Source organism: Sinocyclocheilus rhinocerous, unplaced genomic scaffold (assembly GCF_001515625.1).
Source record: "Sinocyclocheilus rhinocerous isolate Xijiao unplaced genomic scaffold, SAMN03320098_v1.1 scaffold1043, whole genome shotgun sequence".
NCBI classification, from domain to species: Eukaryota; Metazoa; Chordata; class Actinopteri; order Cypriniformes; family Cyprinidae; genus Sinocyclocheilus; species Sinocyclocheilus rhinocerous.
Window position 1 is genome coordinate 2325899 of NW_015642610.1, and position 15906 is coordinate 2341804.

The following is a 15906-nucleotide window of genomic DNA, read 5'->3' on the forward strand; positions in this document are numbered from 1 at the left end:
GGGGGGGGGGGTACACACATTACTGACCCCCCTCACACTAACATGTCTGGGGGATGTTATTATGACAAGTTTTACACTGAATATTTGTGCGACAATGAGGCAGGCAGCTGTTTGATGCCTTGATATAGCCTAGTGTTTAAATTCGTTTTAAAAGGTACCCTATTTTAACAACCATTTTGAGCAATAAAAATATATTCATGAAACTACAAAAGGGAAAGTTTAGAGAGCCCATTATTGTTGAGCAGTGAGGATTTGCAGATCGAGCTCTGTGCAGCTGAAGCAGCAGAATCCAGTCCAGCCCCCCATCAGCTTCAGCATGGCTTGCTTCATTAAAGACACACACAAGCAGATTTGCATGACAAAAACAATTTAGTTAGGGGAGGGAAAAACAGTCTAGTGACTTGAGGGTTGGTGCAATGTTGTTAGAAGGATATATCTCTTAAAATCGAGACCTTATTTTAAACATCTGCATAAACATACGCATAAATTAGTGTTTTACATTTTAAGAGTCATGTTGTCTGCAAAAATGTAAGTTAAAACGTGTTTATTCACACTCCGGTGTACTATATGTAATGTCTGTATGTGTAAATCGCCCGTTTTCCAAGTGTACGTTTTTGAAATAATTATCAGACTTCATAATTGCAAATGCAACTGAAAGTTCCGCTTGCTATTCATATTTAATGCGGTTAAATTTTCAATCATTACGCAAAGTTGTATGTTGAGCGGTGCACGCGTGATGTAATGCTACTGCTAACCAGATCAAACTGGCCGTGTGACGCTGAACTTTACACTCTAATTGTCATCCTATTGGCATCGGCTGAGGGCGTCAGGAGATTGGTGCTGCTCGCCGGGCTCCGCAAAAACAACTCCAAATATGTTCAAAGGAAGACTTAACGGTGAAAAACACTCCAGTAAGGTCTACTGGCACACAAAGAGCGTGTAACCTACATTCTTCGCTCAGATGGACTCATTTGTTAGAGTCTGGTTCGTTAGAAAACCCTAATTCGACATATTTCGCTAAACAAAACAAAAAATATGTTTGTTAAATTCTTAATGGAATGAATAATTCCAGTGCCCTAAAATCTGACACCAGACACAGTTTTCAAATACCGCTGAAATGAAACTTAACCTCGCAGTTTGTCTTATACAGACAGTCGCTGCAAATATATGATGAATTCACAACAACAAACGACACGTGTTTCCTCTGTCTGCCGCGGCTGAGAGCAACTTACACACAGGATCGTCCATTTTCAAACTTCTTCCCAGGCGGATGGATGGGGGAACTGTGTTTTCTATAAGCTGAGCAATTGACTGAAATCAACAGAAAAGTGTAAAACTGTTATTTGGTTTATTTTTTATCATCATCATCGTCATCAACAAAAACCGCGAAAATTGTTGCACAGTTTTGTTGTAAAATTGTTTAAAGTTTACAATGCGAGTAAAATGCTGACATAAAGCGTTTAAATAGACTTGCAATCTGGCATATTAGTAACGTTATATAAACATTACGTTTAATAAAAACTTAAAGGGTTTTACCTCAAGTCCAAGGGTATTAAGCATCTCTCTTTTTTCTTTGTCACCCGGTCCAATGTGTCTTTCAGAAAAATCATCGTGTCTCGGCAGGATTCGTTCAATCTTCCTAGACCACAAAACTTGTGAGGTGCCCATACAGCGCACATTTGCAGACACATCTGCGGTTAAACGTTGAAGTTTCTTAAAAACATCCCCTTTACTGCTGAAATTCCTGTACGGCACGCGAGCGTTCATCGACCTGCTGATGACAACACGCCAGGATTTAGCGCAGCTCTGCATGTTCTTCACTTGAGATTGACGAAAATTGTACGGAAGAATCTTTCAGCCAGCCTCCACACCGTGTAACCCACTAAATGTCTGTGAAATTCCTTAAAAGTGTCTATTTTATACGCCTCCTCGTTGCACAGGGCGCAGCCAATCGATAAGGGAACTCTCTCTGACGCAGAGACAAGCCCTATGGCTCAGGGTCCGCCGTAATAACTCGCTCTGAATGTGCTGTGGGGAGTTTGCAGTACGCGGTTTAGAGCTTCATTAGTCACACACTTGGTATCTGCTGGTTAAATGCTTTCTATGTTTTTGCATGTTTTGTAGTCGCGTTCTTGAACGCCCAGTGAAATGCTGAGACAATCGTGAAGCAATCATACAACTGAATGGAGTAGATGCTAGTTAGTGTGAAAATGACTGGGCTTCTTCAGGGGTTCCTCATTCTCCACACCTGCATGGGGAATCCTCTGCAGATCCATTAAAAAGCATGGTTCTCTGGGGGAATATTCAAGATGAAGCCAAGTTCTTGCCAAGTTACTCCATAAGGAAAATGCATCATATATATATATATTTCATACTGAAGTTCCCTACATACACAATACACATAGGATTGTGGATGGAGATGCTTTCTCGAGTGTGGGGAATACATCTATCTATCTATCGGTCTGTCTGTCTGTCTTTCTGTCTGTTGTGTGTGTAAAAAGTGTTTCCATTCTTCTTCTGTTTGAGAGGATTGTTTACTCATAACTTGGTTGGCACTCTTTCAGATTCCATTTAGGAAATAAGTACACAGCTGTGACATACTGAGTATCTGTCTATCTATGCACGTCTGGAATCCAGAAACACATTTTACTCTGAAATTCAAATAAGTCAGCCATACTGTACATATTTATAATAGGCTATCTCTTCTACTCACACACATTAGCCTACTAGAACAGTTCTGGGCTGGTGATGGATCTCGTTTGGCTATTTTGTGATGGAAACCCACAGCTGTTTTACCAGTTTGTGAACATGCCGTTTGCATTTCTGTTTTATTGTTTAGCCAGGCAAGGACATCTCTCAGTAATCAACAGGTACAGTATGACAACATAATCCTTGTGTTCGTTTTCTTAGATCACTTATGAAATTAAATTTGTTTCCACTTGTAAGGTATGTCTATTTGACACTGGGAGGATTCATCTTTGCTATTGTAACAGTGGGTCCATACAGCTTATTGCTGTTCTTCAGTGCCGTCCTTCTCCTGCTGCTGATATATTGTCTACAGCCAACCCATATTCATCAGTGGATGTTGGGACTGCAGATGTGTTGGCAAACCTTCTGGCACTTGTACATCCAGTATCAGTTATACTGGCTTCAAGAGACACCAGACTCCAGGTATTTCTCCAAAATTATGAACTGTATCAAAATTTTTTATTTGATCCTATTGTGAGCTCTCGTTTTATTCCTAACAGGCTATTACTGGCCATATCCGCTCTCATGTTGATGACACAGAGGGTTTCTTCTCTATCACTTGATCTGCAGGAGGGAACAGTCACTAGTCCCTTTCAAAACAGCAGTCAGGATCTATCTATCCTTATACCGTTTCTAAGCTACTCACTTAATTTTCCTGCACTTCTTGGAGGACCACTTTGCAGTTTTAACACTTTTGTGCAGTCTGTTAGGCAAATGAGTGTGACTCCACCTTTGGCTTCATATTTAAGGAGACTTACTTCAAAGCTATTGCAAGTTTTAGTTTTGGTGTGGATTAAATATCCTCTCAAGGAGCTCTTAAAATCAATCACATTTAGAGTAAACAGCCCTTGCGTTTGTCAAAACATAATATGGATCTGGATCCTGTCGCTGCTACTTAAGATGAACTATTATGCACACTGGAAGGTCAGTGAGTGTGTTAACAATGCCGCAGGCATAGGTTTCCATGGGTACAGTCACAGTGGGAAAAAATCATGGGATGGGTTTTCTGATGGCAGTCCATGGGTGACTGAAGCGTTGAGTCGTCCTTCAGCGTTTGCGTGCCAGTGGAACAGAACCACGGCAGTGTGGCTTCGAAGAATGGTCTTCAAAAGATCCAACAGATCTCCACTGTTTATGACCTTTTTGTTCTCAGCGTGGTGGCATGGCCTTCATCCAGGTCAGATTCTGGCTTTCTCATCTGGGCCGTCACCGTGCGTGCAGGGGGACTATAAAATACATCACTTCTTGCATCCAATGCTTACCTCCAAGTGGAGGAAATGGCTGTATGTGTGTCTAAACTGGGCTTTTACTCAACTGACCATTTCTTGTGTTGTTGTCTGTGTGGAGCTCCAGAGCTTAGAGTCAGTGAAACTGCTCTGGTCTTCATATATCGCAGTGCTTCCACTACTGAGTGTTCTGATAATTATAATCCTGTGAGAAATTCACAGATGCAGTGTAAATTATACAAATGTAAAACAAATGTCTTCAAATATCTCATTAAATATAGTAAACATGAAAGCTTAACCAAGCTTGCTAGACCAGCAAGAACATTTGAGCTTATACCATATATTTAACGTGCTCTGTGTGCATCAGTCTATATGTTTATATAAATAAAAACCTAAATTAAATCTGTTCATCATTTGACGTTTTTGTTTCTTTTCATAAGCCTTTAATTAAACTGCTCGATTCGTATGGATTACTTTTAAAATGTCTTTTTTGATGGGTAAAAGTTTTGGTTGTGTGAATTTTTAATGGATTGACAAAAATGAGAGAATATTAAAAATAACTTGAAGACATTAAGATGATGACAGAATTTTCATATTTGTGTTAATTATCCCTTTAACAATGATTAATAAACCATGTTAACTGAACTGTTTGTCTGCTAGTTAAATGGGTTGGTTCACCAATGTCCTCACGTCCATGTTATGTCCAAACCCGTTTAATTTTAATTTTTCCATAGACTAAATGGACAATGAAAGAAAACTTGCGTCTTTTTATATTATTTTTGGAGTTTGGCACCGTTTACTATATGTGTAGTAAGATGTTCTGCTTTTAAACAAACACACAAAACCTTTATATTCATTAGTCAGAAGAACAGAGTACAAAAATGTGAAATTATATATTTTTCTTGTATATATATTTTAATTATATATATATATATATAGACTTTTCTTGTAGTTATACTGCCATCTAGTGATGGGACAGCGAGATGATCTCGGAGTATCCACAGTTTACAGTACACGTGAAGAATACAAAGTGATGGGATATAATCACTGGACTCACAAACGATTTTCACATTCTCAATGAAACCTGCCATGATTTTCAGTTAAAATATATAAAATATAGGGACAAATTCTCGTTCTAATCTGTTTGTCTTTGGAGTGCTTTGGTTGACCACATTATTGGTAATGTGCCAGTGGTGCTTACAAGAGTACAATTTAATAATTTAATTTTACAGTAAAATGTTTCACAGATGTGAAAAGAGCGTTGTGTGAAGCCAAATATCAAAAGAGCTTTTCAAATGTCTCAAATAGAAAAAACAAGTGGCTGTCAACAATATAATTCTTGCATGTAATAAAACGTAAAGGCTGAACAAATGACCTTTATTCCACTCACAAAACCTCTTAAACGCTGCCATTCAGAAATAAATCTGATCTGATTAACCTAAATATGATATTCTACTACTAATTACATTCATTGCAACTCAAAGAGAACATTAAAATAAATACTACAGAGTTCTTGATTGTCACTGTCAATTAAGGCACAGCCAGTTTTGTCATCACCACAAATTCAGGCACACCGTACATAAACAGACAAATCCATCTCTGCAAACTAAGACATGACTTACACAATACACCAAAGTAAAACACTGCGATTTATCTTTGGTACGTGTGTTTAGGGAAGTTCTAAAAGACAAAAATGCTATTACATTAAATTACATAGCAGGATTCCACCATTCATGGCACATTAAATCACAAACACAGAATTTGATGATATAAGGAAATTAATGATATCCTCAGACATGATATAAACAGTCTATAGTGTTTTTCATAAACCTGAACATTGAACAGGATTCTGTAATTCAGGATTAGTTCAGCGCACAACATTATTTGGCTGGCTGTTATTTTGAGGTAAAAGGAGGCAAATTCTTTGTAAAACGTATTTGCCAACTTTGTCCATATAAGCAGATTTCTTCATTTCTAGGGCATCTTTGTGATTCCAAAGCTCTGTGTGTGTACACACATATACAGAGTAGACAGGACATGCTCTACACACTCAGAGAAATGTGGCATTATAGAATGAAAAACAAGACTCATTTAAATAGTGAAGTAAACCAATCCACTGCCTCAACACCTGATAAAAACCATGAACTAATCTCATGGCTTTCATGGCCAGAAAGTATTTGGACACTAATGAATGTAACGGCATCAGTAAAAAGTATATGAGAACAAATTTTTTTATATTTTTTAATACAGTATTAGTACACTTCACAGAAAGAAGTTTGCAATATTTTAAATAAAACTTCAAAAATGACCTTGAGACTATGATAAGGATATTACTTGTTTGCAGATGCCACTTTACTTTCTTGGAGCCACTGTATGTAGCTTCTATGCACATGTAATTTGTAGTACTTGCCATGAACACAAACATAAAAATCAGATTATTTATATTGCTTTCAAATACTGTAAAGTAGTCATATATGAATGCTTGTTCTGTAAGTGAGGAAATAATAAGCAGCTACATCTGCACTCAGTGCTTCTTTAATTATTTCTAAGGGCAGAAACAGGCTCTGAATGGCATATGATTCTTGTCATTGATTGTGAACTATTAATGGCTTGAAACGTGGCTACAAGGATGCCACAGTCTTAAACCAATATCTCTCTGTCTGGAAGTTATAGGGCGAGAGGCTGAGATCATAAAATGCCTGTTGCTTTTTTGAAAAGTAAAAACATTAATAATAATATGGCTTTAAATAAACAAAAGTTCATATAACAAAAGTAAATTATCTTCAGTGGCTTTTAAACATCTGCACTGTCCGCTTTAAGTATTGGATGATCTGTAGTCTCAGCACATTAATCTGGTAGTTTGAGTTTTTTCTTCTCCACCAGCCTGTCAACAAGCACCACGAAGACCCCAGACAGGACAAGGCAGAGGCCAGACAAATAGAAACTAGCACTGAAGTCGTGAGTCCAGTCCACCAGCCAGCCTGTGACACAGATACACAAAAGGAACATGAGACAGGTGACACAGAGAGCCTTTGGGATAAAGACGAAACCTGATGTTAGCGGTGTCTGTATCCTCCCTACTGACACACAATCATTAAAAATTGAGCTATACTCAGTTTAGCAGTTTATAATGACTCAAATCAAGTCTTAAAGGGGTCATATCATGAGAAATCAAATATTCTTAGTCTTTTGGGAATAAAAGAACTCAATATAATATAAAAAATAACTCACAATAAATGGTTGTTTTAAAAGCTGCAAAAAATGTTTAGCTAAGTTTCGCAACATTAGATCCTTCATGACGATAGAGATTAATGTCTGTCAACATGCACACCTACAGTTACACATCATCACCTACTTGGCCCGGCTCATCATGGTGTAGTAGAAAGCAAAAAGAATGTACTATTTAGCATTAATGAATTTTTACACATCTAGTAAATAAATTATAAATAATAAAAATAAATAAATGCTGGTTAAATTATTAAGGGTTAGCGCACCAAAAACTAAAAGTGAAATTCTGGCATGATTTATTCACCCTCATGTCATTCCGAATCTTTTTTCTTTGTTCTGTAAGTATGACTTTCTATATCTTCTTTTATGTTCCACAGAAGAAAGTCAGTCTTTCAGGTTCGGAATGACATGAGGGTGAATAAATGATGACAGAATCTACATTTTTGGGTGAACTATCCCTTTTAAGACAAATATTGTTGAATGTTTTTAAACAGAAAGTAAGGCCAGTTCTAGACGATAACTATAAGAATAACTATAAAGCTTTAATACTCATTCTAATTCCATGACAATAGGAAAGTCCACATCACAGCTATAATGATGGATACAGATATTGCTGAAATCACTCACAGGACACTTTGTTTCAACTGATGAATTATAAAAACACTGACAGCCATTCAAAATCCACCTGACTTTAAAGAGCTTGAGCATTTAAAGGGGTCATGACATGTTTTTTTATTTTATTTTATGATGTTCCCCGAGGAGTAATTATAATATTACTAGTTTTTGGATGAAAAACATTCAAAATTGAGTGATTTATGACGTTTTTCCACCCCGTTTCTCATCCTCTGACAGAAACAGTCGGTTTTGGGGTGTTTTCCCTTTAAGAGGTCAGTGTAACCGTCGACTTTTATGATGGGCTAACATCCATTACTGTTTTAAAAATAGTTTTTACTTGAAATAAGTTATTTACAGTTTGCGGCATCGTTGTGTCCAGAACAGTTGGCATGGCCTGATCTTTGAGATAAGTATTTTGGCAAAGTTTAAGTTTCAAGTTTAATTTACTTATATAGCACCATTAAAACAGCGGCAGCTGACCAATGTGCTTTACAGCATCAGATAAAATAAATACAAGCAAAACAATAAAAAAATATCACAGATAAAATCAGAAACAAATAATCAACAAGATATCAAAAGAAAATGTAGGACCTAAATTTAGGTCCAGGTTTAGGACCTGTGACAGCAAAGGCACGTTCACCTCTTTGTTTAAGTCTGGCTCTGGGAACATTGAGCAATCTATGACTACCAGATAGAAGAGCTCAAGAAGGGTTATGTGGAGATAGAAGTTCAGATAGATATGAGGAGGTTAAGTTGTTTAGGGACATAAAAACAAAAACTAGGGTTTTGAACTCCACTCTAAACTGGACAGGCAGCCAAAGCAATCATGCTAACGCAGGTGTAAAGTGAGTGGATTTACGGAGGCCCAATAAAAGTCTTGATGAAGCATTTTGGACCAACTGGAGATGGGCCAGGGAAGTAGTGTTCATTACACAACAAAGTGAGTTACAGTAGTCTAACCGTGATGATATAAAAACATGAATTACTCTTTCAAAGTCTTGAAAAGAAAGAAAAGACTTAATTTTGGAAAGAAGGTGGAGATGAAAAAAACAAGATCTAACCACTGAATTTACTTGTTTGTCTAGTTTCAGCTCATTATCAAGCAAAACGCCTAAGTTTTTAACAAGAGTTTTGGCTTGAAATGTGACATGGTGATCATTAACAAACTTTGTGGGAATGCCACTAGGGGGACCAAAGAATATGATTTCCGTTTTCTTTTCGTTTAGATTAAGAAAATTTATGAAGAAAAGCCAGCATTAAGAAAAGCCAGCATTATACTGCGATTTGTCCTCAAAACAGTCAACGGTGAAATGCACTGAAAACACGTGTGATTTAGCACTGACGTGACTGGGACGTTCGCAAAAAATAAACTGAATCCATTTTTCCCTGACGTCTGGATCCTTCGGCAGTGTATAGAAACATGTTGTTTTTCCACAGCCAGGAATGGCACATCGTCTGTCTGGCATTGCAATCTTATTGTAAACAGCTACTCCTTCAGACCCACTCGCTGCACGTCGACTGAACACCTGTGGGTGTGACAACGATGCGATGGTGCAAAAATAGGCGTAGATGTCTTGCTCTGGAGGCGGTCATATGCAAACGACTGTGCCCAGGTGACGTCACCTTGTCCCTCTGATCCAAAACAAGCTGTTTTCTTAGGGTTATTACATAAATGTTTTTTTTATTGATGATGAGGACATTTTAAGTTATTAAACTTGCAGGATGTATTAAGCATACAAAGACCTCTTCTGTGTCAAACGATCAAGGGAAATTTGGTTCCTCATGTCGTGACCCCTTTAAAATGGCAGATGACAAAACGGCAGCACGTGCTTATAAACAGAATGTTATCGTTCATTGGTGTGGACCTTAATATAGTTATTATTGTTATAGTTATCTTTATAGTTAGCCTTCTTGGTGTGAACGTACCTTTAGTCTGATATGCCTGAAAGTTAAAGACACACACACTGACCTGCAGCAGGTGGACCCACAAATCCTCCAGAGCTCCGGAACAGCATGAAGAGCCCTAGAGCGCTATCAAAGCCCTCCAGTCCAACAATATCCACGATACTCGTCACATGGATGGCCACCACGCAGCCAAACAGGAAGCCATAGAGTGACGAAAAGACCAGGATACTCCAGTAGCTCTGTGCAATGGGAAGCAGTAGTAGCACCACCCCAGCGCAGTGACCACCATGGTCAGCAGCTGCAGGTTTCTCACGAGCCGCAGGTCTGCCAATGCCAGCACTGACAGAACCGAGGCCGCCCACTGCGCCCAGTACTGCTCCATGCCCAAACTATTGGCATAGGGCACCAGAAACAGAGGTGGGATGAAGAAACCTGCCGCAGCCAAGATGGCAAACACGATATATAGCAGCAGCTCAGGCCTCTGAATGAGAGAGCACTGGAAAGTGCCTTTTTTGATGTCCTGCTTTCCTCTTTTGTGTCCAGCACCGGTTTGTCTTGGATAGAGGTTTGTGCAGCTGGAAGGGGTTTCATCAGAGCACCACACACACACAGATTCAGCTGAAGACCACCAATGATGAGTAGAGACCCCTGCCAAGAAAAGCTGTCGATAAATGAAAAATGGGCTGAATCCCATAGCAAAGACGCACTCTCCAGAACTAGCAATAGCATAGGCAATGGAACGCCAGCATTTGAAATAATGGCTGACCATGCTGTTAGCTGGTATCCAAGAAAATGAGACGCCAAGTTCTAAATCAGAAAAGAGAAAAAAAAACATTGAGTTCAGAACAAATTTTTTGGAATATCTCTTATGCTCACCAATGGTGCATTTATTTGATAAAAAAAATGGTTAAAATTATTACAATTATTACAATATTTTTTACAAATAATAATGGTTTTATATTTGAATATATTTAAAATGTAATTTAATCCTGTGATGCAAAGCTGAATTTTCAGCATCATTACTACAGTCTTCAGTGTCACATGATCCTTCAGAAATCATTCTAATATGCTGACTTGGTACCTAAAAACATTTCTTATTATTATCAGTGATGAAACCAACTTAATTTTTTGTGGAAATCACAATACATTTTCTTTTCTGGATTTTTTGATGAATAGAAAGAACAGTATTATAATATACACTGAACAAAATTATAAACGCAACACTTTTGTTTTTGCCCCCATTTTTCATGAGCTATAAATATAAATTTTGTTCAGTTTATATATATATATATATATATATATAAATAATTATAAATGTCTTTACTGTCACTTTTGATCAATTTAAAGCATCCCTGCTGAATAAAAGTATGAAATTCTTTGAAAAAAAGTTAAATTCTTTGGGAAAAAAGTATAATAATCCAACATATTAAAATAATGTTTTAAATAAGTCTGTTTGTCAATTTAAAAAGATTATTTTTAAATAATAATTTGATAATTTATTTCCTCATTTTATTTTTAAGTGACACTCACACTCATTTTTTAAAATACTGTATAATACAGCTTGTTTCTGGATTAGATTAAATAGACTAGTCCTCCCATTGTGAGGTACAGTGATGCTGTGTTTAGAATAACATACTACCCTACTACATAAAGACTGCACGTCAAATTGAATACATTTATATATGGTAGTGCATACAACAGTGCACAGCATTCATTAAATAAAAAATATTAAAAGCCAAAACAGCATATTGTGAAACAATGTATTAAAGAACAACATAATATATAATGTATGCTATATTATTAACTTATTAACATAAACATAACATAAATTAATATAACACTATGATGGCTTGCTGCTTTCAACACACCATTAGATTTTCATGCACTTGTAATGACTGAAAAAAGCATTGTGTGCTACAATTCAGAATTGCATAATTATTTAAAACTTACCTTGTAGTACACCCATAGACAGATACATCCAAGGCAGACTGAGGCCCAAAGAGGCGATAATCATTCCTGAGGCAGCCAGAAGCCCTCCGACCATGATAACAGCACGCTGGGACAGGTGCATACTGAGAGCTCTGGCCAGAGGAGCTAAACAGATGAGAAAAACACGTCTCTCTATGCAGGTCTGGAGTCATCATTAAATGTCAGTTTCAGACTATTTGTTATACCTGTTCTGAGAGTATTCATACAATTTATTTTGATAACTAAATGAAAAAGACAGCACATAAAAGCATTCCTCACCTCCCAAATGAAACACAGCAATAGTGGTTGAGGTCACCCATGAGGTAGTACTGGTAAGGACATTGTAGTGACTTTGGATTTCAAAGAAAAACAGGTCAAAATTTTAAAGAACAGCAGCGGTCAGGCCCATGATGAAGAAGGCCGAGGTGGCCACGACCCAGCCATAGCCGCCATCCGGTGGATCGCTCAAGTACATAAATTCTTGTGCATCAACAACATGACCCACAATGCCTGCTCCATTGCCCAGCCCTGCCTGCTGTGATTACAGACTAAGCCAGTTCTTCACTGCCATTGACTCAGCACCACTAGCAGCAGACAAACATACTCATGTTACAGCATAGTTCATGACAGCCGTGTCCTTGATTTGTTCCCATATTACTGCTTGATGTATTAAAGAAGCTATCAAGCTGTCAGCAGCCTCCAAACACATATATAACCATCTGATGTCCAAATAAAAGGTTTCTTAGTATCGTTCAGTTTTATCCATTCATATGATAGAATCTCAGTTTCATCTTTTAATCCACTCAATTCTATTACTGTATGACAGTATCTATAGGTTTGGGTGTAAAGAGTAAATATAGGCACTTCTGTGTCACTGTGTCACAGACACCAATATTTTAACGATTCATAAAAGATCAATCACAGTCAGGCCAACTGAGATTTTGCTATGGAGATAAAGTTTAGAATCGTGATTTCTGGAAGCATTACAGAACACCATGTGTGTATTAGCACTATATATGTTGTTTGCTTTTGGAATCTGATAAAGTGCTTGGACCCAAAAATGGTGGACTTAACAAGCAGATTAGGAAGCGACAACGATGCAATGATTCAATTAATTCCCCATGGACAAGTCCCACCATACATTATTTTTTTTTCTCTCATTGGAGAAGCTATATTGCTCTGATATGAGTCACAATAAGGAAATAAAATGCAATCACAAATTCTGTTTCCTACCAAATGTAAAATAATTTTTATTTGTTACAAAAGATTCCTTCAAACTAAGAGAGATTTCTACATTACGCCATATAAATGTCCATAAATTGTATATTGGGTAGGGTCTTTACTAACATGTAAAAATGTTTTTGTGACCTTGCTGTTCTGGATAAAATCCAGAGATCAACATTTTTGTCTTGGTATCTGTTTTTATATTAACTGCCATTACTTCGTCCCACTGATGGCCATAGACATGGCAGATGAGTGGAAAAGTCATGTGACTGTAAAAGATTTATATTATTAGTTTTAAGGAATAAAAGGCTTGCCATATTTCATTCTTCCGTGCACTTATTTTCTTCCAATTGCACTGATGTATATACAACAATTTAAAATGCCACTACAGCCACTTAAATATGGTGCAAAATAAAACTGAATTTTTGCATCAAACATGCCTTTGTGTCTATTCCCTAATATAGCATAATGCAATATCCCGTAAGTCGGCCACCTTATTACCATGAAAAAGGATGTTGATGTTCATTGTTCAGCTGTCCTAACCTGCTCAATAAATCCTTAAAGAATGTAGTAATATATTCCACACCAATTTCTTGTAAACATCAGCTGGTTGCATAAGAGATCCAAACTGCGAGTCAACCTCCTGCCAGATTTCATATTCATGTAAACATGTTCAGCATGTGTTACAATCTCTAGCTGTATAACGTACATATGTGCAATGTGAATTATGCAATGCACACTAAAAGAACAAATTAATTCCAGTACATCAACAGCAGAGGTGTAAAGAGTACCTAAAAAACATACTTGAGTAAAAGTACAGATACCTTACAGTGAAAATTACTCCACTACACGTTACAAGTCACCAATTCCACAGTACATGAAGTCATCTGCGCTGTTCTGAACTGCATTAGTCACTGTCAGCACAGAAAACGTACGCAATAGGATGCTATCTTCTGTTCCATAAAGCAAAACTCTGTACCACGGAAGACATGGTTTACCATTAAAAAAAAAAAGTGAACTAGATAACGACAGCCTAATCTGAGCTGGCTTTAGGCTCAAAATACGGGTGTTTATTAGTACCTGGCATCATAATCCAACTAGAGCTTTGTTATTTTATAAGCAAAGCAAATCATGATAGATGAAAATGCATTCACATGTCATTCTATATCTGTTCTAAAGTGATTCAAAATAACACACAATGTGAATGCCAAAATGACGATGATAGGATTAAAAAGTTGTTCAGACTTCTAACTTTGAATTGTGGGAAATGACTGATCTGTTTTTTGTTAACTTAAGCTTCAATTGTCACAAAATAGTTAGTGTGCTATACACAGATCAGTTTCATTTCAGAAACTGGTGCAATAACACCCTGCCAGTTTAGAGGGTCAGTCGGTGTGATGGAAACTGGTACTAGCCAGCAGAAGGTGGATAATGTCAAGTCTCTGTTTGACTACCGCTGTTGCCATTCCACAGCTCCGGGGGACTGACGGATCAGAATACACACTCTGCATGTCCTTTCAACACAACATAGAAAATGCTATATTTCCTTTTTAACCTGTACAAATTCAAATCATAGGTTCTAATTAGTAAAAAAAAAAAAAAGATGTTTGAGGGCAAAAAAAAAAAACAGGAAACGGAAATGAAATTCTACATCCTCTTCACACAATCCCTCAAAGATTTATGTGAACATGAGGCAGGGCTTCCACATACCAGTTTGACAGACTATGTGACAGACTATGAGCAATACGTTAGCGCAAACACCACATGCCCACCATCTTACAAAGAGGCTAATGGGGGCTAACACCATTGGAAAACGGCTCATTAATTGCTATTATGGGCTGTAACAAGGACTGAAATGTATTAGCATTTTTTATTCAAAGAAAATAGAAAGACTTACAATAGCAAGATCTTTTATCTTTTCAATCAGACACCACCTGCATTGCAACAAACAAGCTATAAACAATTATATATCTTTTGAAATCTTAATTTACATGACACTGCATCCAAACAGTTCTTCATTTCATTTTTATAAAATTATAAAATCATCTTTATATATGTACATACAAACACATGGATGTAAAAATGCACAGCTCTTGCATTTAAGAAAACGATTCATTCATTCCATCGCTGATAGAGAGGCGCATGCCAGCACTGCTAGCAAAAGAGAAACCCATTCTTGATATAAATGACCTTAACTGTTCGGCCAGAAGATGAGGTGATCAAGTCCTGGGGTCAGATCTGCCGTAAATGGCACAAAGAAACAAATTAAGACAGCGGACAGGGCCAGAGGACAGGCTCTGGGTATCTGCATGGCAGTGGTGAGCGAGCGAAGCTTCTTTCTTAAAACGCAGGCACTTGGGTATATCGGTCTGAATCGCTGCTGTCCCGGATCAAGTCTATGCGGAGAGCGAGCTCCTTGAAGGGTGGCCGAAGACTAGGATCGTTGTCCCAGCATTCCTGCATGATCTCGCACATCTAAAAGAATTCAGAAAGTTAATATTTTACAATTTGCTGCTTTGAAATTGCCAGACACTTCATACAATTGTACAATTCCGTTCAAAAAATGTAAAAAAACGTTTTTGCAGAAAAAATGCAGTATAACATTTGTGAAACATCACTTATAATTTAAAATAATGGCTTTCTGTTTGAATATATTTTAAAGTGCCCCTATTATGCAATTTTTAAGGTTGCTAATATTGTTTTATGTGTCTCCTAAAACAGGTTTACATGCATGCAAGGTCAAAAAACAGGTTAGTTTTCTCAAAAAATAGATTTAATTTGACCTCATTTCTAAATGATTCGTAAACGACTCGTGCGAAGCAGTTCAAAGAATCAAGCTCTCTAAATCCCTTCTTTCCGTGAGCCCTCACTGCTGTGATTGGTCAGATGGCGCAGTCCTGGAGACTTGTCAATACATAGAAAAGATGGTATCGATTGTACCTTACCAATTCGAGCCGGAGTCTGATGATGAAACGGTTGAAGTGGCTGATCG

At 37.4% G+C, this 15906-nt stretch overlaps 3 protein-coding genes and 1 pseudogene across 5 annotated transcripts in view; 1 reads left to right on the forward strand and 3 right to left on the reverse strand.

The window, feature by feature from the left end:
• Positions 1 to 2014, reverse strand: part of LOC107756264 (glycine dehydrogenase (decarboxylating), mitochondrial-like) — a 4934-nt gene extending 2920 nt beyond the window's left edge. The window contains exons 1-2 of the mRNA XM_016573291.1: positions 1537 to 2014; positions 1233 to 1311 (exon numbers count right to left, since the gene is read on the reverse strand). Of these exons, the coding sequence (XP_016428777.1) occupies positions 1233 to 1311; positions 1537 to 1812 (355 nt within the window). The 5' untranslated portion in view covers positions 1813 to 2014. The remainder of the gene's footprint in view (positions 1 to 1232; positions 1312 to 1536) is intronic.
• Positions 2015 to 2748: 734 nt separating this feature from the next.
• LOC107756285 (ghrelin O-acyltransferase-like) lies at positions 2749 to 4185 on the forward strand. Its single transcript, XM_016573310.1, has 3 exons — positions 2749 to 2870; positions 2947 to 3171; positions 3249 to 4185. Exons 1-3 carry the CDS (start codon positions 2749 to 2751, stop codon positions 4183 to 4185), a joined length of 1284 nt encoding a protein of 427 aa, XP_016428796.1.
• A 2636-nt stretch (positions 4186 to 6821) lies between these two features.
• LOC107756266 (monocarboxylate transporter 12-like) lies at positions 6822 to 12165 on the reverse strand (annotated as a pseudogene).
• A 2600-nt stretch (positions 12166 to 14765) lies between these two features.
• Positions 14766 to 15906, reverse strand: part of LOC107756327 (tyrosine-protein kinase JAK2-like) — a 53358-nt gene continuing 52217 nt past the window's right edge. For all 3 annotated transcript variants that reach the window (XM_016573379.1, XM_016573380.1, XM_016573381.1), the window contains exon 24: positions 14766 to 15389. In XM_016573379.1, the coding sequence (XP_016428865.1) occupies positions 15255 to 15389 (135 nt within the window). In that variant the 3' untranslated portion in view covers positions 14766 to 15254. The remainder of the gene's footprint in view (positions 15390 to 15906) is intronic.

Coding starts and splice junctions, on each gene's coding strand:
- LOC107756285 (XM_016573310.1), top strand. CDS start 2,749: ATGGATCTCGTTTGGCTATTTTGTGATGGAAACCCACAGCTGTTTTAC. Junction 2,871..2,946: donor CATCTCTCAGTAATCAACAG/GTACAGTATGAC, acceptor TCCACTTGTAAG/GTATGTCTATTTGACACTGG. Junction 3,172..3,248: donor CAAGAGACACCAGACTCCAG/GTATTTCTCCAA, acceptor TATTCCTAACAG/GCTATTACTGGCCATATCCG.